The sequence below is a fragment of the Pelophylax lessonae genome (assembly GCF_965119305.1).
Source record: "Pelophylax lessonae genome assembly, chromosome: 1".
NCBI classification, from domain to species: domain Eukaryota; kingdom Metazoa; phylum Chordata; class Amphibia; order Anura; family Ranidae; genus Pelophylax; species Pelophylax lessonae.
The window spans coordinates 705177169-705202192 of record NC_138768.1 but is presented as its reverse complement, the minus strand read 5'-3'; the positions used below and the strand labels follow the sequence as shown (position 1 = coordinate 705202192).

Genomic DNA, 25024 nt, shown 5'->3' with positions numbered 1-25024 from the left:
GACGCGCCTAAGCATCTGCGTCCAACTTGCGATCGCCTGGGCCGCCATGAGAGAAGCAAACAGAGCCTTAAGCATAGAACCCGTAACAGAATAAGTATGACGGGCAAGAGACTCCAGTCTCCTATCCGTGGCATCACGGAAAACAGGGGAACCCTCTGCAGGAATCGCAGTGGCTTTGTTCAAAACCGCAATTGCATGATCCACTGGTGGAGGCACACACCACCTTTCATCAGTGGCAGGCGAAAAAGGATAACCTAGCTTGAATTTACTTGGTACCGCAAAAGGTTTGCGCAGATCGCGCCATTGATCCTTAACAGCGCGCTGAAAATCAGCATTGCAGGGAAAAACCTGCGGCGTCCTGCGTTTCCTCTGCGTCCCATAAGCCGCCAAGGCAGCGGGGGGACACACTTCGTCCTGCAAACGCAGCGTTTGCTTAATGGAAGCAATCAACTCATCCATGATTGCAAGCTCTTCAGGCGAGCCAGGGGGAGAATTATCAACCCCCTCAACTTCAGCCTCCACCTCAGACCCCACTAGATCAAGAGAGGAGCGGGACCCCGATAAGGAGGCCCCTGCCAGAACAGCCCCATCACCTTCACCCTCAGAATCAGAGGAAAGAGCAACTCTGGGCCTTTTAGTAGATTGAGCAGCCACCAGCATCTGCACCTGAGCAGCAAGGCCAGCCACAATAGTGGCTAAATCCCCCCCTGGGGGGGAAACAGCGGTCCCCTGGCTTTCCACCAATACTGTAGGAAATTTGCCCTCCTGAGAATCCATTGCCCCTGTAATGCCAGACAACCAAGGGTTAACTGCCCCTTTTAAGCAAGCGCGGCAAGCGCAGCCCACCGCACCACACTCAAGCACAATGAGACCCCCACAGGGAATATGCAAACTGAACACAGGCAATGGATAGCAAGAACAGAAGGATAAAACCTGAGGAGACCCTCGCCGCTGCTGCTGCCTCGATCGGTGTTCCTGGAAAGAGGAAGTGATGCTGCCAGGGCGCCTCTATGTAAGCCCATGGAGGCTACAAGAAAATGGCCGCCATGCATGTAAACCATGCGGCCGGAGCGGGTGTAGGCAAAATGGCGTCGTTTGGCGCCGAAACCGCCACTCCACAGTGCATTAAAACACACATTACATTCCAATATCAGAATACATGTCAGATCGCCGCAGCGATCGCTGTATATGCCCAAACATGCCAAAAAAAAACATGCCCCACAGCACACAGCTTCTCACACTGACCAGTCTGACACACACAGTGTCATACAGCTCCCCCCCCCTTGCAGCCCACAGCATGCAGCCGAGAGATAGGGAGACAAGCAGTGTGAATAGAGGCAGGTTACACAGTCCCAGACTGACACCCCCCCAGACAGACAGGTCCCCACATAGATACACTTACCTCACATGGCGTGGGGGACCCGCACAGGCGAACAAGCCGCTGCACATGAGGCAGGGAGAGTCGCAATTCAAGACGCACAAAATGGGGGTTAAGAAACCGCACAGCGTCCAGTGAGGTAGCCACCTCACCAATCATCCCTGCACCGAACAGGGATGGGTCGTTCACTGTGCCAGGAGCGTTACCTGGCTGAACGCTCGATGGCAGACTGGGAAGCCACTGACCCACGACCTGCGACCAGGGGGATCAGCCCGAGACCCAGTCCGCATGATCCTCTTCGTCCGAAGAACTAACTAACGCTGACAAAATAACAGCTAAATAAAGGTAGAGAGAAAAACTCAAACAAAATATTAAAAAGAAGAAAGAGTCTGGGACAGAAAGTCCCAGCACAGAGAGAGCCAGCCACTCCTGACAAGCTAGACATTAAAACTGAGATATGGTTGCAGGAAGTAGGAGGGTATTGACTGAGGGGACCACCCCTTGAGGGTGGGATATGTTAAAGCTTTATTGTTAACATATTCTGTTGCCTAGCTACTCCTTCGGAGCAAAGTCTAATACCCCATATGTGACGAATATGAAGAGGCGGCGACTGTCGGAGGACGTAAGAGAAATATATTTTTTTTCACAATTGTTGCTCTTTTTTTGTTTATAGCACAAAAAGTAAAAATCGCACAGGTGATCAAATACCACCAAAAGAAAGCTCTATTTGTGGGGAAAAAAGGACGTAAATTTAATTTGGTTACAGCATCGCACGACCGCGCAATTATCCATTAAAGTAATGCAGTGCCGAATCGCAAAATAGGGCCTGGTCAGGAAGGGGGAAAAACCTTCCGGGGCTGAAGTGGTTAAAAGAATATATTCTGTGAGCAGAGATATCTTTTTAAGACAAGAGAAAAAGTACTCACTCACTACATTTATGAAGTACTAATCTTTCTGTTCTGATGTAACTGAGAAGTTCAAGGATTGGACAAATGGAATCCAAGGTCCAGTCAGCACTGCTGATTTGTTCTGTAAAAAAAAAAAAAAAAACATTACAAAAATAACCATGGTATTAAAATATATGGTAATTGATAGGCATATATAAATTCATCAGCCATAGGTTAAAAATAGACACAGCAGCACATATAGTTGAAGGGGTAACCTGAGCTTCCTGGGCCCATAACCACTGCCACCCCAAGCTTTCCTGGCTCCCTATATTAATACATGTCCAACATACTGTACATGCCCACCAATTTCTACACCTAACCACTATGCTCATTTCTCCCACTGATTCAACCCCCAGTCTCTTTGTGGTAAACATGCCTTTTGCTGCACAACTTAAGAAAATGGGCATGTTTTTTATAGAGATTGTATTAACAAAAAAACCAAAAAAAACCCCAAAAAAAACTTCAAGCCCAACTCCAGACAAAATGACTTTTGTGTGTTTTGGATAGACTTTGAAAAAATTGAGTAGCAATGTATTGACCCAGCTGGGAAGATATAATAACACTTCTTTTCTTCTGAAAACCTATGACAGCTGGAAAAGAAATTTAGGCATGGATTGTCACCGGGAAAATAAATCACATACAGTAATAACAATGTTACAGAAGTTTTAACTTTTTTTTACTAAAAAAAGGAGAGATTTCTAATTACTTTTTGTCCCAATAGGAAGAGAGAAGACATCTCCCCAACAGGGACACAAAGTACAGTATATACAGTATTTCTAGCACACAAAGTATCACTGAAATCCATTCAGTGATTGCCACTGTGGTAAAAAGCAATGTTTTGGGGCCATGCAGGTCCCCTTCATCAGGCATGAAATGACACCTAGGGGATGATTTACAAAAACTGGAGTGTAAAAAATCTGGTGCAGCTCTGCACAAAAACCAATCAGCTTCCAGTTTTCTTTTTTGTCAAACTTAATTAACCGGTTGCCGACCGCCGCACGACTATATACTGCGGCGGTCAGCCCCGGCCAGGCAAAGTGACGTACCGGTACGTCACTTGCCTGTCACTTCCTTGTGAGCCAACAGCGGGCGAGCGCGCGCCCGCGGAGGCGCACGCCCGCCGCGGCTCGTTCACAGGGAAGTTAGTGCATGTGGCCGGCGGACCCGATGTCCGCCGGTCACTCGCCGATCGTCGGTACAGAGGGAGAAAGTCAGGCGGCTGATGTAAACAAGCCGTCTGTCATTCTCCCCTGTGTAGAAACAGTGATCAGATGGTTCTACTATGTAGGACCGTTGATCACTGTTCTTACACTAGTAGCCACAGCCAATCACAGTAGAAAGCACGTCCCTAGGGACACACTTAACCCCTCCCTCCCCAATAAAGTTAACCCCTTCCCTGCCAGTGTCATTTTGCAGTAACAGTGCATATGTATAGCACTGATTACTGCAGTAATGTCACTGGTAACCCCAAAAGTGTCAGCAAGGGTCCGATCTGTCCGCCGCAATGTCGCAGTACCGCAAAAAAAATTGCAGATTGCCGCCATTACGCGTTAAAAAAAAAAACACCAAAAATGACAAAAATCTTTCCCTTAGTTAGTAAACGCAATAACTTTTGCGCAAACCAATCAAAATACGCTTTTTGCGATTTTTTTTACCAAACATATGTAGCAGAAAACAAATTGGCCAAAAATGTTAAAACATTTTGATTTTTACATTTTTTTGGGGGGGAATTTCATATAAAAAAATGTGAAAAATATTGTTATTTTTGCAAAATTTACGCATTTTTTTTGTTTTTTTTGTTTATAGCGCAAAAAGTAAAAATCGCACAGGCGATCAAATACCACCAAAAGAAAGCTCTGTTTGTGGGAAAAAAGTACGTCAAATTCGTTTAGGTACAGCGTCACACGACCGCGCAATTGTCTGTTAAATCACGAAGAAAAAAATCGCAAAAAAACCCCTGGTCAGGAAGGGGGTAAAATTTTCCGGGGCTTAAGTGGTTAAACAAGTTCAAGTTAGAAGATGATTGGCTACCATGCACAGCCGTGCCAGATTTTGAATTCTCCGATTTTATTGAATCATCCCCACAGTGACAAACGTTGCAAATTACCACTGTGAAGTGATCACAAAGTAAATGCTTGGACTTTCTTTAAATGATCCTTGGTGTGCTGGCAATATATACTTTGGTTTATAGCACTGGTCTCCAGCTGGCAGTTGCTATAGCACCCACTTACTTGCCTTTTCCTGGAATATGTGCAATGGGAATATTATACATGGTTTACAAATAGAGACACAGACACATAATGCAATAAAGACCTGACAAAGATTCTATTCCTTAACTGCTGTACTAAACTAAAAAAAAAAAAGGTTTTGGCTGGAGCTGGGCTTCAAATATTCTATAGATTCTCTTACCAAGTAGCCCATATGGGCTTATGTGGATACGATGTAAATTAGTATTTCTTATTATGTGCCATTGATATAACATACTGTAGGTACCTTTTACAAAACTGATCCCTATAGGCAGGGCCTTTTCTGGTTCTGTACTTAACAAGTAGTATTTGACAGCTTGGAAGATGTCTCCATCTGCATAACTGGTCTCTGCCATCTGTACACATTCTTCCAAACATGGCAAGTTACACTGTAAAGAAATATGCAAAAGAGGAATAAAAGGAGGAATATGCGGAGGCTGAATTGCTAAGAAAAGAGTGTTCTACAGTATCAATCAAACCACAAAGAAGGCTACTGTACTATGTGGCTGACACTGATCATATTATAATATTTACAGTCATTAACAACAGTCCAAGGAGGTGTTAGCAAATGAGGATTCTTTAGACACAGGGGGGTTCCCAAATCAGGGCTCCCCTCTTCACACAATGGATTTAGTGGCTATACTTATGCTGGTTTATTAATATTACATGAGTCATTTAATACACATCAAAAATATATTTTTCTAAGCAATTTAGCTTTAATAGCGTATGAGTTTCCTTTCAGAGTAAAGGAAATGTCATTGTTTCTTGATCTCCTATAAACTACCCAAAGATATTGTTTTATTCGGCCACTGGGTCCCGGAATGTACATGCTTGTCCCTATAGGAAGGACAATGGGGAGCGCTTCACAACCATTTCCTCTCTCAAGGCAAAACCACATCAATCAACCAGGTTGCATCAACCCTTGTTGGGTTGGGTCTATAGCCCCATACAAATATTCTGCTCCCTGACGTTGGTAGGCACCTTTATTGACTTCCCAGAGCCTTTGTATCTATCTTCTTGAAGTGTGATAGTCATAATGCTAGGGGTGTGTCTGAGAAACAAAGTATATGGGTGTGAAATGCATATACAGGTACATCTCATTAAATTAGAATACCTTCAAAAAGGTAATTTATTTCAGTAATTCAATTCAAAAAGTGAAACTCGTATTTTATATAGAGTGATACATTTCAAGCATTTTTTTCTTTTATTTTGATGATTATGGCTTACAGCTAGTGAAAACCCAAAATTCAGTATCTCAGAAAATTATAATATTACTTAAGACCAATGAAAAAAAAGGATTTTTAATACTGAATTGTTGGCTTACTGAAAAGTATGTCCATGTACAGTATAGTATAGACTCAATACTTGGTCAGGGCTCCTTTTGCATAAATTACTGCATCATTGCGGCTTGGCATGGAGGCGATCAGCCTGTGGCACTGCTGAGGTGTTATGGAAGACCAGGTTTCTTTGATAGTGGCTTTTAGCTCGTCTGCATTATTGGGTCGACATTTTTTCATGTATCAAGCGCAGTGATACGATCATCATTAAACCAAGTATTGGTACTTTTGGCAGTGTAAGCAGGTGCAGAGTCCTGCTGGAAAATGAAATCAGCATCTACATGAAGCTTCTCAGCAGAGGGAAGCATGACGTGCTCTAGAATTTCCTAGTAGAGGGCCGCGCTGACCTTGGACTTGATAAAACACAGCGGACCAACACCAGCAGATAAATAGCTTCCCAACTCATCACTGACTGTAAAAACGCCACACTGGACCTCATGCAACTTGAATTATGTGCCTCCCCACTCTTCCTCCAGACTCTGGGACCTTCATTTTTAAATAAAATGCAACATTTTCCACAGTCAGTGATGATTTGGGGAGCCATGTCACCTGCAGGTGTTGGTCCACTGCGTTTTATCAAGTTCAAAGTCAGCGCAGCCCTCTACCAGGAAATTCTAGAGCACTTCATGCTTCCCCCTGCTGACCAGCTTTATGGAAATGCTGATTCAATTTTCCAGCAGGACTTGGCACCTGCCCACACTGCCAAAAGTACCAATACCTGGTTTAATGATCATGGTATCACTGTGCTTAATTGACCAGCAAACCCGCCTGACCTAAACCCCATAGAGAATCTGTGAGTTTTGTCAAGAGGAAGATGAGAGACACCAGAACCAACAATGCAGACGAGCTGAAAGCCAACATTTCAGTATTAAAAATCCTTTTTTTTGGTGGTCTTATGTACTATTCTAATTTTCTGAGATACTGAATTCTGGGTTTTCACTAGCTGTAAGCCATAATCATCCAAATTAAAAGAAAGGAATGCTTGAAATATATCAATCTGTGTGCAATGCATCTATATAAGATGTTTCAGTTTTTGAATTGAATTACTGAAATAAATTAATTTTTTGATAATATTCTAACTTTATGAGATACACCTGTAATCCTTAAAGTATAACTAAAGCAAAAACGTTTTTTTTTTTTCAGTTTGGACAGAGTGTAGAAGGATTAGAACACTTATTAGGCTTTTATTGCTGTCTGTGTCCCCATTAGGGAGATTCACACTCTCTATTTGTCATATTTACCATTATCATTGAAAGTAAAAGTAAACAAAAATCCCAGATTTTGTATTATTCCTGTTGTCTATGGGGCAGGAAGTGAATGTAAATCTTCTCAATGGGACACAGATGGCAAAAATACAGACGGGATAAAACCCTCCCTTACTCTACCATAGATATATCCAGCGGTTGGTAAAACCAGGTTTGGGACCTGGAGTCTGGAGACTTTGTAGAGACTTAGGAGGGATTAAGTCTCTAACCCTGGGTCTGGGTTTTGCGAACAAACAGCACACTAATTGGGCAGAAGAGACCTGACTATGGCTCAGGGCTGCACCCTAGGAGACAGAGGAGTCAGGAAGGCTCCACCTAGGAGACAGGGGGGAGAAAGTACAGCAAGGGGCTGCTAGGTGAATGGACTCAGTTTGTGTGAGAAGACTGTCTGGAGAAAACAGGTAAGGACCCAAGTGTGAGTCCAGAGCAGCAACGCTGAAAGTGTAAGCCAAGAGGCAAGTAAATTTGTATGTCTTTGGGTGAAGAGTGCTGGAAAAACCCCAGTGAGGAAAACTCATTAATTTTTATGAACTTTCTTATAATAAAAGTGGGCAAGAAAAGCTCTAAAAATAAAATTTAAGCGAGTGGCTGTGTCCTCAAAGCTCTACTTTTTGAAGCTGGTTCTTACAAGCTGGTTCTTAACCTGTTTGTGACCAGAGTTCAAGGATAACTAGATAGACAGGCCAAATTTAGCAGCCTAAGGCCAGTTCATCAGTTCAGTCACGTCAAAATGTTTACGTTTTTCATCCGTTTTTTCCATCTGTTTTTTATCTGTTTTTCATCCGTTTTTTTTACTTCCACTACCAATGAAAAAATGGATGCAAAACGCACTGCTTGTCCGTTTACATCCGTTTTCCATCCGATCCGTTTTTTTGATGGATGAAAAAAAGGGCATTCATCCATTCCAAAAAACGGACATTGATGGAAGCGGATGAAAACGGATGTTAACGGATGATCATCCGTTGTCATCCGTTTTTACATAGAGATGCATTGATGTCTGTTTTTGTTATCTAAATCTGTGAATGCTTAATTAAATGTTATGCCTACAAGTGTTTGTGTGATCTCTCTTTGCAAACCTCAAATACAACCCCAAAAGCGTAAACCGTGAAAAAACAATATATACATCATAAGACTTTTAATATTCACCAATGACAATTCCTTCTTCACAGTATATGTAAAAAACAGAAACGTACTTTACTGTGAAGGTCGTTAATCTCTGCAGTGCAGCCTGGGTAAAAAGCGCACAGCTTGACCAGGAAGAGCTCATTGTCAGGTATCATTCTGAGAAGATCTGCTGCCAAATCCCTATAAAAAATAAACAATGCTCATATAGACTGTAGCAGCAGCAGGGTTTCCAGCACAGCACTGCTCATCGCAGCTATTTATAGAAAGAACGTGACAAGCATGTATGTATTACCCACTTTACAGCATCTCAGAAATACACTACATAAGCTTATCTGAGGTGCTTAAATACAAATTGTGATTAAAAAGCTTACATTTTCACTGTACACACAAGGAAATATGAAAAAAATGCATGTATACAGTATAAAAATAAATACTATATGTTCATTAGATTTCATTGTTAATTAATACAGGTAATAGGTTACCATGTACAGGTCAGGACCATGGATTTTTTGTATTCTATTTATTTTCATTTTGAAATGGCCACTATTTGATACACTATATTACCAAAAGTATTGGGACATCTGTCTTTACACGCACATGAACTTTATTGGCATCCCAGTCTTAGTCCGTAGGGTTCAATATTGAGTTGGCCCACCCTTTGCAGCTATAACAGCTTCAACTCTTCTGGGAAGGCTGTCCACAAGGTTTAGAAGCGCATTTGTGAGAGGTCAGGCACTGATGTTGGACGAGTCTCCATTCTAATTCTTCCCAAAGGTGTTCTATCGGGTTGAGGTCTGGACAGTCAAGTTTCTCCACCCCAAACTCGCTCATGCATGTCTTTATAGACCTTGCTTTGTGCACTGGTCCAAATCATTTGGTGGAGGGGGGATTATGGTGTGGGGTTGTTTTTCAGGGGTTGAGCTTGGCCCTTAGTTCCAGTGAAGGGAACTCTTAAAGTCTTAGCATACCAAGACATTTTGGACAATGTCATGCTTTCAGCACTGTGGGAACAGTTTTGGGATGGCTCCTTCCTGTTCCAACATGACTGCGCACCAGTGTACAAAGCAAGGTCCATAAAAAGATGGATGAGCATGGGCGATCTATACCAATACCCCCCTCTACCTGGGACACTTAGCCTCCCCGTCCGGGAACCTCTAAGGTGACTTCCTCTCGCTATCTTTTTTCCTTCACTTCCCTTGCCTTTCTCTTCCTCTTTCTTTTCCTTTCCTTCTTTCTTCCTTTCATAGACTTTTGTACCTTTCTCTAATTTTGAAGATGGTATTTCATTTTGATGCTTCTTATATGTTTTTTTTTTTATTTGGATTGCACTCCCCTTGAATTGCATTCCTGTATCCAGTTGCTTCTGCAATCCCAACTTGCATACGACCTGCTCTTGTTTTGCTCTTGTTTGTAACCTTACTCTTTATATTAATAAAATATTTTGAAAGTTAAAAACATGGGTGAGCTAGTTTGGGATGGAGGAACCTGACTGGCCTGCACAGAGTCCTGATTAACCCGATAGAACATCTTTGGGATGAATTATAGCCAGGGCCGGCGTTAGGGGGGGGCAAACTGGGCAACTGCCCAGGGCCCCGGATGTCCAGGGGCCCCGGGCCCCATGCAGGGCCGGACTTGCCAATCGGCAGGGGTCGGCAAGGTGTCCGCACACGGACACTGGTGTCCGTGAGCGGTCCTTGCAGTGTCCGCCGCGCCGCAAGTGTCACTCTGCCGGGTCTGCCCATCTGTCTGATCTGTTCAATCCCCGATGCGATGCGAACGCTCGGGGGCGGAGCCTCAGGCCTCCCTCGGATTGTCCGCTCCCGCCTCCCGCTTGGCTCCACCTCTTGGTACCGCCCACAAAGTCGAGTGGTGGGGGAGACTGGAGAGAGACCTGCGTGCGCGGCTGCGCAGTGATCTCTCTCTCTGTGACTGACTCTGGGCTTGTTCGGCTGGGGGAGGGACTGTCTGACTGACCAGGAGAACTTCTGACCTGGAGAAGAAAAGCAGATGGATGGTAACGGTAGGTTGTGTGGACTCACTGAACTGGAGGTCTGAGAAGGGAACCCTGCTTGGCCTGCTCTAAAGGGGATCTATGGGGGACCTGGGATGGCTGACCTGCCTGCTCTAAAGGTGGATTTATAAATATGGGGGACCCTCACCCTGGCCTAGGCCTGCTCTAAAGGGGGATCTGGGGGGGGGGGGCTGGGATGGCTGACCTGCCTGCTCTAAAGGGGGATTTATAAATATGGGGGACCCTCACCCTGGCCTAGGCCTGCTCTAAAGGGGGATCTAGGGGGTCCCCCTAGATCCCCCTTTAGAGCAGGCCAGGGTGAGGGTCCCCCATATTTATAAATCCCCCTTTAGAGCAGGCAGGTCAGCCATCCCAGCCCCGCCCCCCAGATCCCCCTTTAGAGCAGGCCAAGGCCTGGGTGAGGGTCCCCCATTTTTATAAATCCACCTTTAGAGCAGGCAGGTCAGCCATCCCAGGTCCCCCACAGATCCCCTTTAGAGCAGGCCAGGGGGAGGGTCCCTCATATTTATACATCACCCTTAAGAGCAGGCAAGGGAGTCCCTTGCCTGCTCTAAAGGGGGATGTATAAATATGGGAGACCCTCACCCTGGCCTATGCCTGCTCTAAAGGGGGATCTATGGGGGACCTGCCTGCCCTTGCCTGCACTAAAGGGGGATCTATGGGGGATGGTGGACCTGCCTGCCCTTGTCTTCTCTAAAAGGGGATCTATGGGGGGGCCTGCCTGCCCTTGCCTGCTCTAAAGGGGGGATGTATAATTATGGGGCACCCTCACTCTGGCCTGCTCTAAAGGGGGATCTATGGGGGACCTGCCTCCCTTACCTGCTCTAAAGAGGGATGTATAAATATGGGGGACCCTCACCCTGGTCAGGCCTGCTCTAAAGGGGGATCTATGGGGGACCGGCCTGTATGGTGCACGCTGTGGTCACTCTGCATTGAAAGGGGGCACGCTGTGGTCACTCTGCATTGAAAGGGGGCACGCTGTGGTCAGTCTGCATTGAAAGGTGGCACGCTGTGGTCAGTCTGCATTGAAAGGGGGCACGCTGTGGTCAGTCTGCATTGAAAGGGGGCACACTGTGGTCTCTCTGCATTGAAAGGGGGCACGCTGTGGTCAGTCTGCATTGAAAGGGGGCACGCTGTGGTCTCTCTGCATTGAAAGGGGGCACGCTGTGGTCTCTCTGCATTGAAAGGGGGCACGCTGTGGTCTCTCTGCATTGAAAGGGGGCACGCTGTGGTCAGTCTGCATTGAAAGGGGGCACGCTGTGGTCTCTCTGCATTGAAAGGGGGCATGCTGTGGTCAGTCTGCATTGAATGGGGGCACGCTGTGGTCTCTCTGCATTGAAAGGGGGCACGCTGTTGTCAGTCTGCATTGAAAGGGGGCACGCTGTGGTCAGTCTGCATTGAAAGGGGGCACGCTGTGGTCAGTCTGCATTGAAAGGGGGCACGCTGTGGTCTCTCTGCATTGAAAGGGGGCACGCTGTGGTCTCTTTGCATTGAAAGGGGGCACGCTGTGGTCAGTCTGCATTGAAAGGGGGCACGCTGTGGTCATTCTGCATTGAAAGGGGGCACGCTGTGGTCAGTCTGCATTGAAAGGGGGCACACTGTGGTCAGTCTGCATTGAAAGGGGGCACGCTGTGGTCAGTCTGCATTGAAAGGGGGCACGCTGTGGTCAGTCTGCATTGAAAGGGGGCACGCTGTGGTCTCTCTGCATTGAAAGGGGGCACGCTGTGGTCAGTCTGCATTGAAAGGGGCACGCTGTGGTCAGTCTGCATTGAAAGGGGGCACGCTGTGGTCTCTCTGCATTGAAAGGGGGCACGCTGTGGTCTCTCTGCATTGAAAGGGGGCACGCTGTGGTCTCTCTGCATTGAAAGGGGGCACGCTGTGGTCAGTCTGCATTGAAAGGGGGCACGCTGTGGTCAGTCTGCATTGAAAAGGGGGCACGCTGTGGTCAGTCTGCATTGAAAAGGGGGCACGCTGTGGTCAGTCTGCATTGAAAAGGGGGCACGCTGTGGTCAGTCTGCATTGAAAGGGGGCAAGCTGTGGTCAGTCTGCATTGAAAGGGGGCACGCTGTGGTCAGTCTGCATTGAAAGGGGGCACGCTGTGGTCTCTCTGCATTGAAAGGGGGCACGCTGTGGTCTCTCTGCATTGAAAGGGGGCACGCTGTGGTCTCCCTGCATTGAAAGGGGGCACGCTGTGGTCTCTCTGCATTGAAAGGGGGCACGCTGTGGTCTCTCTGCATTGAAAGGGGGCACGCTGTGGTCTCTCTGCATTGAAAGGGGGCACGCTGTGGTCAGTCTGCATTGAAAGGGGGCACGCTGTGGTCAGTCTGCATTGAAAGGGGGCACGCTGTGGTCAGTCTGCATTGAAAGGGGGCACGCTGTGGTCAGTCTGCATTGAAAGGGGGCACGCTGTGGTCTCTCTGCATTGAAAGGGGGCACGATGTGGTCAGTCTGCATTGAAAGGGGGCACGCTGTGGTCATTCTGCATTGAAAGGGGGCACGCTGTGGTCAGTCTGCATTGAAAGGGGGCACACTGTGGTCAGTCTGCATTGAAAGGGGGCACGCTGTGGTCTCTCTGCATTGAAAGGGGGCACGCTGTGGTCTCTCTGCATTGAAAGGGGGCACGCTGTGGTCTCTCTGCATTGAAAGGGGGCACGCTGTGGTCAGTCTGCATTGAAAGGGGGCACGCTGTGGTCTCTCTGCATTGAAAGGGGGCATGCTGTGGTCAGTCTGCATTGAATGGGGGCACGCTGTGGTCTCTCTGCATTGAAAGGGGGCACGCTGTTGTCAGTCTGCATTGAAAGGGGGCACGCTGTGGTCAGTCTGCATTGAAAGGGGGCACGCTGTGGTCAGTCTGCATTGAAAGGGGGCACGCTGTGGTCTCTCTGCATTGAAAGGGGGCACGCTGTGGTCTCTTTGCATTGAAAGGGGGCACGCTGTGGTCAGTCTGCATTGAAAGGGGGCACGCTGTGGTCAGTCTGCATTGAAAGGGGGCACGCTGTGGTCAGTCTGCATTGAAAGGGGGCACACTGTGGTCAGTCTGCATTGAAAGGGGGCACGCTGTGGTCAGTCTGCATTGAAAGGGGGCACGCTGTGGTCTCTCTGCATTGAAAGGGGGCACGCTGTGGTCTCTCCCCCTTTCAATGCAGACTGACCACAGCGTGCCCCCTTTCAATGCAGACTGACCACAGCGTGCCCCCTTTCAATGCAGACTGACAACAGCGTGCCCCCTTTCAATGCAGAGAGACCACAGCGTGCCCCCATTCAATGCAGACTGACCACAGCATGCCCCCTTTCAATGCAGAGAGACCACAGCGTGCCCCCTTTCAATGCAGACTGACCACAGCGTGCCCCCTTTCAATGCAGAGAGACCACAGCGTGCCCCCTTTCAATGCAGAGAGACCACAGCGAAAGGGGGCACGCTGTGGTCTCTCTGCATTGAAAGGGGGCACGCTGTGGTCAGTCTGCATTGAAAGGGGGCACGCTGTGGTCAGTCTGCATTGAAAAGGGGGCACGCTGTGGTCAGTCTGCATTGAAAAGGGGGCACGCTGTGGTCAGTCTGCATTGAAAAGGGGGCACGCTGTGGTCAGTCTGCATTGAAAGGGGGCAAGCTGTGGTCAGTCTGCATTGAAAGGGGGCACGCTGTGGTCAGTCTGCATTGAAAGGGGGCACGCTGTGGTCTCTCTGCATTGAAAGGGGGCACGCTGTGGTCTCTCTGCATTGAAAGGGGGCACGCTGTGGTCTCCCTGCATTGAAAGGGGGCACGCTGTGGTCTCCCTGCATTGAAAGGGGGCACGCTGTGGTCTCTCTGCATTGAAAGGGGGCACGCTGTGGTCAATCTGCATTGAAAGGGGGCACGCTGTGGTCAGTCTGCATTGAAAGGGGCACGCACTGCATGATTTTACCTTTTATGAACAAGAAATCAACGTTGTGCTGGTATGACGACGCAATGCTATGGGGCTGGTATGTAATTTTTTTCCAGGGCTGGTTTTCATACCCAGTCCGGCCCTGGCCCCGTGTCACTGTCAGCAGCGGGCTCCATTTTACAAAGGGGCCCCGTCACTGTCAGGAGCCGGCTTCATCTTCCAAAGGGCCCCCAGCCGCCCCCTGTCAGTGTCACGCTGCCTCCGCTCCACTATGTGCCGGCGGGCGGATACAATGCGCTGCGCAGCGCTGTGCTGCCTGTGGCCTTAAAGCCTTGTCTACACTGGATTTTTTCTCGATGAAAAATTCATAGTTGCATTGATTTTGTTATATTTTATTTATTCTATTTAATGTTATTTAATGAAAGCATATTTTCATGTAGTTGTATGTTTTATTTGGCTAAATTGATTAAATGCGCCTATATTTTTGGTAGAATATAAAAAAATTTGGGGCCCCACTTTTAGGTTTGCCCAGGGCCACACTTTGTCTAAAACCGGCCCTGATTATAGCAGAGACTGGGAGCCAGGCCTCCCCCAACATCAGTGCCTGACCTCACAAATGCACTTCTAGAAGAATTGTCAAACATTCCCATAGACACACTCCTAAACCTTGTGGACAGCCTTCCCAGAAGAGTTGAAGCTGTTAAAGTTGCAAAGGGTGGGCCAACTCAATATTGAACCCTACGGACTGAGACTGGGATGCCATTAAAGTTCATGTGTGTGTAAAGGCAGGCGTCCCAATACTTTTGATAATATAGTGTATGTTTAGACTTTTTGCTTGTCCAGCGACTTCCATAAACCTAAAGATGTCATTGCTTCTAATTTTAACAGACAATCAAAGTAAATTTAAACATTTGAAATGATGCTGATTTTATAAAGCTGTGATTAATGTCACTGGGACTGGATGCTCATTTAAATACCACACTTAACATTTCAATTTCTGATGTTATGTGCCACAATCATAGTGTAAGTTCTAAGACTGATTGCAGCAGATAGACTCTGGCTCTTGGGTTTGGAAATTGTCAGGTTCACTTTTCCCATCATTGTGAGGTCTCATGGCTCGTTATTCATAATCCATGGTGATCTATTTCTTAAAAACTCAAGGTCTATGCACTTGCCTTTGCTCACTTGATGCAACTATTAGGGCAAGGTATCAGTCTTTGGGATACTGAACCTTTAGAGGAAATACAGTCATTTACAGTTTTTTAATATACTTTTTATTTGAAAGAAATCAGCTTAAAGTGGTTGTAAACCCTTAAATATACCCAGTGAAGCGATGGGCTTTTAGGTGGTACACAGAGATTAAACAAATCCTCTTATATGTTGTATCTATCTATCTTCAGCCCTCTCTTTTCTACATATGTTCAAGTGCTGAATTATAAAGCTTGTGTGAGAATTCAGAAAGAAGGGGGCAGAGAGGAAAGCTCTCTGTGAGCTGATTGTAGGGAAGGGACCCCCCCATTCATACAGCACATAGGAACAGGGCTGAAGCTGTCAATCAGCTGGAGGTCCCTCCCCTGTCACCATTTTTCTCTTGGTGTCAGAAAACTTTTTAGAAGTGACTCATGCTGATAGCAGAGGAACAAAGTAACACTTAGTGCTCTCCACACTATGGAGGGATGTGCTTTGTTCATGTTTCATGTCTGAGGTTTACAACCACTTTAATGTAGATTGTCTTATTATTGTGTGATAATGTTAAAAAAAACGGTGTCTCCGTACAGTTTGTAAATATGAACTCTATCTCCTATTAAATATCAATACAGTCTGCATACTTTATTTGAACATATTTGGTCCACATAATCTTTGCTGGGCTATAGTCTTTTTTCTTCTAGGGGTGGAGTACAGTATACTTTTAAATGCCAGGTCTGCTTTGAATTAGAACTTCAGGAAAAACACAATTCTAGGTACTGCTGTTTAAAAATAAATTACATTTATGCCTGTCTCACATTTGGCTGCTGCTACATTTAGGAAAAATTTTATTTTCATTTAGCCCCCATAATACTGTGAGCGTTGACTGTTCAGAGCTGGGACTTGTAGTGGTGGAAGTACACTAATCATAGCAGGCTGCTTGTTGTACTATGTCTCTATTCTCCATTCAGAAAAACCTTATATTGTTTAAATACTTTTCATTGAATGCAAGACTTTTTGAGATTATTGGAATATAGGAGCTTCCATTGCCAACCTGCACCCAAGAACAGGAGACTTCACTAAACTGGATCAAGCCTATGCTTTTTTGGGTATCACTACACATGATAGGTACATACCTTTTTTTGACTCACTAAATAATAGAAGAAGAATAAAGATGAGAGTCCTAAAAATGCATTCTAAACAGAAGCAATGGCCACTTTTATATTTCTTTTCTGACAAATAATTTGAAATAATTAAAGTAAGAAGCTTAAATACGGAGCAGCAGCAACATCCACAGACACAGGAAGATACGACAGTGCATCAATTACAATTGGATTGCGCACATAACAGAGTGTTTTTAGTAGCAATCAAACATATTTGAAGACATGTAATGTCTGGCAAAGTGATAATAAACATATATTTATCTACTCTGTCACTGTACAGCACATTACATGTCACAAGTAGACATATAACACCAATATGTGTACCTGTATCCAAGAGATGGAAAGCTAAACAAAAGGTAAATCATTAGAAAGTGCAAGAAAAGTGTAAGAAATTCACAAAATACCAGTTACACCATATTAGTAAAATTATGTTTGACAGGACATAATGGATAGACAATTTTCCCTGTTATGAAAAGTGGATACAAAAAATAGGACAAACAAGTTACTGTAGTACTGCAAGGTTTTTTCAAGTTTTACTTTTATATTCATACTTCCAATTTATATTTACAGTAATACTACATTCATTTTCTGTCTAGACATGTAAGAAAAATTCAGAATGTTTAATGAAAGTTGTTACTGTGCAAACATTTTCTGTCTAAAACTTCTCTCTATACTACAAAAATACACCGAGCCTATTAAACAGAACCTGAACTCTGGATGCTGTGCCCAAAAAAAGGCAAGAAGAGGCCAGAGGACTGGTCACCAATATTGCATTTGGTCTACCTGCAGTTGAAATGTCCCCATTATAGACTTCCCATGCCTTGTTCTGTACTGTGTCTCTGTAAGGGGGGTCAGCCATTTTGGAGGAGGCATGGGTTTTGCTTGCTTATATCAGGAAGAATAGTGAGCAGCGCAGTAGTGACATCACTAAATCTTACTCCAAATCTCCTGAAACTAGCAGTCAGCGGTACCATGCCTTAAGCTGGCCAAGATGGGTAGAATTTCAAATTATTATTCTTAGAAAAAGAAGGTTCTAAGGGAGTTTGTTTGTTTTTCTAATCATTAGTGGGTCAAACCGACATTTGTTTTCCACTGCAGTGACAGGGAAATTTAAAAGAGCAGGATCAACAATTTTTCTCAAATGTAAGAATTTCTAACGTTGTATGTGGCTTTCATTTGGTAAAGTCAGTTCATTCCAAAATCCAATGCTAAAAGCAAATTAAATCTTTCGAATGACAAACAAAGCCTCTGAGAATGTTCTGTAAATTTTCATACAGACTTTTCCTAAGAATTTTCATTCAAAATTCTATCCATCTATCTTCAGCTTGCGGTTCACACCACTTATATACAGCTATGAGTCTGTGCTACAGGAGTGCCTAGACACACTCCTATACCAGAAAGCATGCTGCTATATTTTGAATGCAATTCTAGAAAAAAGATGCATTTTTTTAGGTTAATGTCTAAGCACAATTAACATTTCTAAATTTTCCCTATAACATCACAAATCTTCACTTTTTTAATTCAGTTCCACATTAAAAGTTATGTGCACTCCTAATAATGTACTTACACTTTCCTACTACCTCTCCTCCTGCAGCACTTTGACCATACAGCTATGATGTCTCAAGGATCTACCCAGCACTGCAAAGCCTCTGGATGAAATTCTCCATAAACTCTTCCACAGCTTAATGGTGAAGGCAGAAGTAGGGACAAAACTATTTTGGCCCTACTTCTCCTGGGGATCACAGGAGCGCACTTAGCTCTGCACTCCTGTGACCCACATTCAGTTGACAGCGGGCTAAAGTCTGCTGTAATAACAACCGAAAATAATCAGCGCTGCTAGCTTATGTGACAATAACCCAATTAATAACTATACATAAATCAATGTGTATGATTATCAATAATCACATCAATAAAAACTAGGTGCGATACAAATGTGCTTTAAAATATCATAAATAATCTTACATAAATAGTCCTTCAATTCAAAAGTCCATGCACTGTGATGCTTGGACATACAAGCTTACAAGCTACAGATGACGTGAAACGCGTCTAGCTATTGGCTGAAGCGTCCCGCATCACGACGACGTCATATCCGGCCGGTGGAGCGCACGCTGCGAGAGCAGCTAACCACCGAGCCGTCTCTCTGTTTGTTTTTAAGCTATGCTTGTAAGTAGGTTTCAACTCATTTGAATAAAATATTACCTTGATGTACTTCACCATGGTGGGCTTTATATCTTTATGAGGACACCCTGGATAGATATACCACTGGCAATAAGGATTTCTCTCCTAAGGCTGCTCCCACCAGGATGTATGGTCACACTTGTGCTTGTGGTGGGTAGGGAAACACAGGGGGAGCACCAGCACTTTTGTTTCAAGCAATTGGAGCACCTTAATATTTGCATTAAAGGACTAATTATTATTTTTGCATTATTATTATTTTTGCACTATTCTTTTGCACTTTTTTGCACATATTTATTTATTGAAGCATCACAGTGCATGGACATTTGAATTGAAGGACTATTTATGTATTGTAAGATTATTTATGATATTTTAAAGCACATTTGTATCGCACCTAGTTTTTATTAATGTGATTATTGATAATCATACACATTGATTTATGTATAGTTATTAATTGGGTTATTGTCACATAAGCTAGCAGCGCTGATTATTTTCAGTTCTTATCACTTAAAGGCACTAGCACTTTATTTTTCAGCGGCAGCTACACTACACACCACTAGTCACCTTATCCATTTAACATAAGCGCAAGGTTAACCATTCCCGTTTTTTAAAGTCTGTTGTAGGCTGACAACACTCAGTCGCTCCAGACTCTGGAGTGATCCTGACTTTAATGTCGGGATCCAACAGATTCCCAACCAGTAGCTGGCTCAGCCTCTCAGTATGCCGCTTGAATGCCAGCCACTCCTACCCCCTTCACAGCCCTGTGGTCCAATGAGCACTGGAGCAGCAGAGCAGTAAGCTGGTGTCTGAGAGTCACATGCTTTCTGCTCACTGGAGACCAAGAAGCGGTCTTTGATCGCTCAGGTTTCGGGTCTTAGAGGTGGTGGGGACAGATGCAGCATAAGACCGATGCTGCATCCACCTACATAAGTATGTGGTTGTATTTTATTTTTTTTTTTTTTATGCCATACTTCTCTTTGAATGAATGTGAAAGGAGATCACAATGTGCATGCACCAGTGCAGGTTGGAAGATTTTTAAAGGTTTCAGCCATAGGCTGTGCCAGGCATGGCAGTACACACATTGAAAATCTGTGTGTGTGTGTCTTTCTTGGATGGTTTACAATATTGCACATCTCCCTACTTCAAAAACTAGGGGCCTTCTTATAGATACATTTGGGATTAAGTGGGAGGAGTGGACCCAGTATCTGATAGTTTAAAAGAATCAGCCAATGTTTTTTTAAAGATCTCTTCTACTTCCTTGTAATGTATATTAAATCCCGTAATAAAATTCCATTGGACCACATCCATTTTAGAATCCACTTGGGTTTTGGTTCAAATAATTATTCCCTCAGTAAAAGTAAAATATCCCTAATCATCTTATCATTTTTATTCTTCAGATAACCCTTCTCAGCCTGTCCTTTATGTATTTGCCTGAATTAAGAATAAAATCTTCATCTTTAGTACCATTTTATCAGGTCCGCATAATTTGGCCCTTCAGGATGTTCCTTAGCCATACTGGGTAGTGACCACTGTTGATGGTAAACTATCCCCCTCTCTTTGGATATTCATATCCAAGAAATTGATAGACCATTGATTGTATGTATAGGAAAAATGTTTTAATTATTGATTTTCAACTGACGGAGAAAGTTACACAGACTATCCCAAGGGTGGATATTTGGTCATCATCACATAGGAGTGAAGAAAGACGCTTTGCTACATTTGTTTCTTTTTCTGCATACTGTATCACTTTGTATCAGTTTCAACTTATTCTTGGACATTGTTGTCTATAATAATAAACTGGTATTTATTATTGCTAATAGTTTTAAAGCTCTGGTTTCCTCCCACACTCCAAAGACATACTGTAGGTTAACTGGCTCTTGTCTTATTTGGTCCTAGTATGTATACAATATGTATGAATGTGAGTTAGGGACCTTAGATTGTAAGCTCCTTGAGGGCAGGGACCAATGTGAATGTACAATATATATATATGTAAAGAGCTGCATAAATTGTGGCAACCTGTGAAGCTCTGGTGAACTCCATGCCCAAGAGGCTTAAGGCAGTGCTGGTAAATAATGATGGCAACACAAAATATTGACACTTTGGGCCCAATTTGTACATTTTAACTTAGGGGTGTACTCACTTTTGTTGCCAGCGGTTTAGACATTAAGGCTGTGTGTTGAATTATTTTGAGGGGATAGCAAATTTAAAATGTTATACAAGCTGTACACTCACTACTTTACATTGTAGCAAAGTGTAATTTCTTCAGGGTTGTCACATGAAAAGATATACTAAAATATTTACATAAATGTGAAGGGTGTACACACTTTTGTGAGATACTGTATGTGATGAACAAGTTTGTGGTAAAACCCCTACTAGTTCACTTTATTTAAACAAAAATATAAAATGTAAAACATTACAATGACATTAAACAAGAAAACTGGCAATTGGTAGAATTGGGAAGCATTCAGAAGAAAATCAGCTCTATTGAAATCAAAAGTTTTACACACCTTGATAAATTGTGTGAGGGGATCAAAATGGAAATGTCATAGATAAATAGGTAAAACTTACGATATCATCCTTGATGAACAAGCCTAATTGTGAATGAAATACTATACTCATCACACAGTTTAAGGATCACACTCATTGTATGGCTATACACACCATGTTGTTACTGTCATGCATTTCCTTGCCAGCAGTTCCAGTGCATATTGAGTGGCTTCAGCAGCACTCTCTCCAAGGACCGTGCCGACACATACCGCCAATTCCAGCTCATTGCCACGAATGAGGTTGGCCATGGCCAGCTTTAATAAAGTAAAATACATTTGCTTTATTAGAAAGTCCTTTGCATGCAATAACTGACTACATTCAGCTGTAGAATTAAAGAATAGTGGAAGTTCCTATCTAGAATTTTAAATATGAGGGCTCTCAGGACCACACAGAAGCCACAAAATGTTGCAGACAACTTTCATTTCCAGCCACAAGACCCAGCTAATTTTTAGTTTCCATATTTATTATTGAACTCTGTTTTATGCCTGTTATTATCCTCTAATTTGTACTATTTCCCTATATTATAACTGTTGGTGAAGCTAGTGTAAAAGGTGCGCTGATTACAACCTGTGTGAAGCTGCAACTATAGAAAATGGTGAAAATATTGTGGAAATAATGAAATCAAGTGTGCTAAACAGGTGTTCTTCACACGAGGAACCCTAAATGATGCTTATATCAAAAAAGAGGAGGCGCTGCATCGTCACTAGCATCGCCGCGGTCTGGACTGCAGGCAGCCGCGGACTACAGGATCTATTCGGCAGTCACCTTTGGTGTTTCTTGTAAGTGTACCCTTTTTTAATTAATAAATTGTCTTGGGATAATGCACTATTGGCCGCCTTTTGTCTCTAATGTTTGTAAACTGAGGACCTGAGTAGCCTAAGATCACCAGGGAACATTGGTCCATTGAGGGACCTGAAGGAGAGGAGGTGTATCTTCAAGCCAGAGAATATCCATAGGCCCTAAGTGTATGACCATCCAGTAAGAGCCTTACCCACCTTTCTGTGGGAAGATATTCACCCAATTTCTCCCCTACCTGAGTGTGTTTCACATTGGATTTGGCTGTCTACATGCCCTTTATTAATAAGCTCTGGTAAGAAGCAAGTCTGTATCGGTGGCGGGATATCAGACACATCAAGCTGTTTTCTGAATATTACCTGGAGCACTGTTGTTCTGTTTTGTCACCCATCACGGACATTTACAATTTTCACTTGGATTTCATTTTGCATTTGGGATTGTGTACACTCTTTTGTTGGTGTTGTGCACCATTATTTTCACACTGTTTTGATTAACGCATTCATTTGTTTGCTGTGTTATATGATTTATATTTGCTTTTTTGATATAAGCATCATTTAGTGTTCCTCGTGTGAAGAACACCTTAACACCTGTTTAGCGCACTTGATTTCATTATTTCCACAATATAACTGTTGGTGCACCACAAAAATAGTAGCCCCATCAAAGTCCAAGGATTAGTTATGGCTCTCTTAAAGCAAACCCATGCTTTGTCAATGGAAGGGAATACAAAAGTTTTTCTTTAATGCTTCTATCCCCTCCATCTTTACCTTTCCTTCGCTCCCTACCACTCCATTCATCTACCAAAAGCAAAGAAAATATCCAGTAATGCCAGATAGAGAGAAGCATTGGACGTCCTCCATATTACAGCAGTTGTAGTAATTGGCACAGCACTGTCACATGGGGCAGGGTAAGTCCTCAGCCCTGTGAAACCTTAGTGCTTATACAAGGCTGCCTTTCTTTGTTTGTGGTGATTGAACAGAGCAGAGGTAGCATAGAAAAGGCAAGTATGTGCTGCTGGATAGGAGGGCTGTTGCTGGTTTCAGGTGCTGTTTCCTAATAGCCACCATTAGTCATGGATAGGGTTGAGCGAACACCTAGATGTCCGTGTTCGACGGGTTCGGCCGAACTTTAAAAAAAAGTCCGGGTCCGTGTCCCGGACTTTTACCGAACTTTTCCCGGACACCGAACCCCATTGAAGTCAATGGGGACCCGAACTTTAAGGCACTAAAATGGCTCTAAAACACCAAAGGAAAGGGCTAGAGTGCTGCAAATGGCAGCAAAACGTAATTAAGAGCATGGCAAGTGCTCTGCAAACAAATGTGGATAGGGAAATAACTTAAAACAACAAAAAAAAAACAGAAAAATAAAACAATGTTCTTCTTCATCTCTGAAGGACGAGGCCCATATGGAGTAGGAGGGAGGTTGAGGTGGTGGTGGATGTGGCGGTGACATAGGCGTGCGCACAGGGTGTGCTGGGTGTGCCTGGGCACACTCTAATCACCTAGGGCACATAGCATTGCCAGTGAGGAGATGGGAAAGATCTCCCTGGGACCTGCTCTGCTCTATTTCTCCTTGCCTACAGGTACATGGCCCCGATACATTACTCTCCCTGCTGGCAAACACATGCATGTGTATTTCAACTTTGGGGTGCACACCTTAATGCAATAGGCTGCGCACACCTATGGGCGGTGTAGGTGGAAGCGGCGGTGGAGGAGGACCAGGGCCGGATTAACAGCATCATGGGCTTGGTGCTGAGGATTTTGAAGGGCCTTAAGGGCCGTGCCTTGCCATGCACCCAGAGGAGGAAGGGTGCAGCCATGCATGCCTAATTCAACATGGGATGCTGTCTCTGAAGCCCATAAACACATCCATGCATCGCCAACTGTCCCTCCTTGTCCGGCCTTCACGCTGTGTGGGGAGGTTCTGAGGGTGCTGCCTGGGGAAGCGAGCATAGAAGCCAGACTTCTGTGTTTACAAGTGACAGAAGAGCGGTAACAGTGAATATGGCCAACCCGGGGCCTATATAAAAGGTAGGGGCCTGGAGCTGCAGCTCCAATAGCCCCTACATTAATCTGGCCCTGAGGAGGAGGACGAGGTAGCCAACACTGCTTCTTTTCAAAAATTTTAAATGAGGGTACACCCCAAAAGAGTGAGAAAGAGCAAAAATGGAACAATGGGTGGGTAAGGTCGGTATCCATTGCTATTCTGCATAAGGTACGGAAAAGTCCCGTGGGATCCATGCCTGGTTCATTTTAATGAACGTGAGCTTGTCCACATTGTCTCTGGACAGGCGGCTGCGCTTGTCTGTTATAACGCCCCCAGCCGTGCTAAATACCCGTTCAGATAATACACTGGCTGCAGGGCACGCCAGCACCTCCAAGGCGTAAAGGGCAAGCTCAGGCCATGTGCCCAATTTGGAGACCCAGAAGTTGAAGGGGGCAGACCCGTCATTCACTACATGTAGGCGTGTGCACACATACTGCTCCACCATGTTGGTAAAATGCTGCCTCCTGCTAAGACGTTCCATCTGAGCTGCTGGTGCTGCTGTTTGTTGTGGCGTGCTGACAAAGCTTTTCCACATTTCGGCCATGCTAACCCTGCCTTCTGAGGTGCTGGCGGTGCCCTGGTTGCGTTGGCGACCTCCTCCTCCTCCTCCTCTGCCTTGTGCTTCCACTGTGGCCCCGCTGTCAGATGGGAATGCCAGCAGCATGGCGTCTACCAGCGTGCGCTTGTACTCGCGCATCTTGCGATCGCGCTCCAGTGAGTGAATTAAGGACGGTACGTTGTCCTTGTAACGGGGATCCAGCAGCGTGGCCACCCAGTAATCAGCACAAGTTAGAATGTGGGCAACTCGGCGGTCGTTGTGGAGACACTGCAGCATGTAATCGCTCATGTGTGCCAGGCTGCCCAGAGGCGACGAAAGGCTGTCCTCTGTGGGAGGTGTATCGTCCGTGTCCTCTGTATCCCCC

The 25024-nt window shown here is 44.7% G+C and overlaps 1 protein-coding gene across 7 annotated transcripts in view; it reads right to left on the bottom strand.

Annotated features, from left to right (window-relative positions):
• Positions 1-25024, bottom strand: part of WDR17 (WD repeat domain 17) — a 181007-nt gene that overhangs the window by 13746 nt on the left and 142237 nt on the right. For 3 of the 7 annotated variants that reach the window (XM_082243722.1, XM_082243720.1, XM_082243718.1), the window contains 5 exons: positions 21378-21517; positions 16866-16886; positions 8367-8478; positions 4819-4960; positions 2305-2407 (listed from right to left, as the gene is read on the bottom strand). In XM_082243722.1, the coding sequence (XP_082099848.1) occupies positions 2305-2407; positions 4819-4960; positions 8367-8478; positions 16866-16886; positions 21378-21517 (518 nt within the window). Of the gene's footprint in view, positions 1-2304; positions 2408-4818; positions 4961-8366; positions 8498-16865; positions 16887-21375; positions 21518-25024 lie in introns of all 7 variants that reach the window. The other 4 variants (XM_082243723.1, XM_082243719.1, XM_082243724.1 and 1 more) reach the window with 2 other exon arrangements.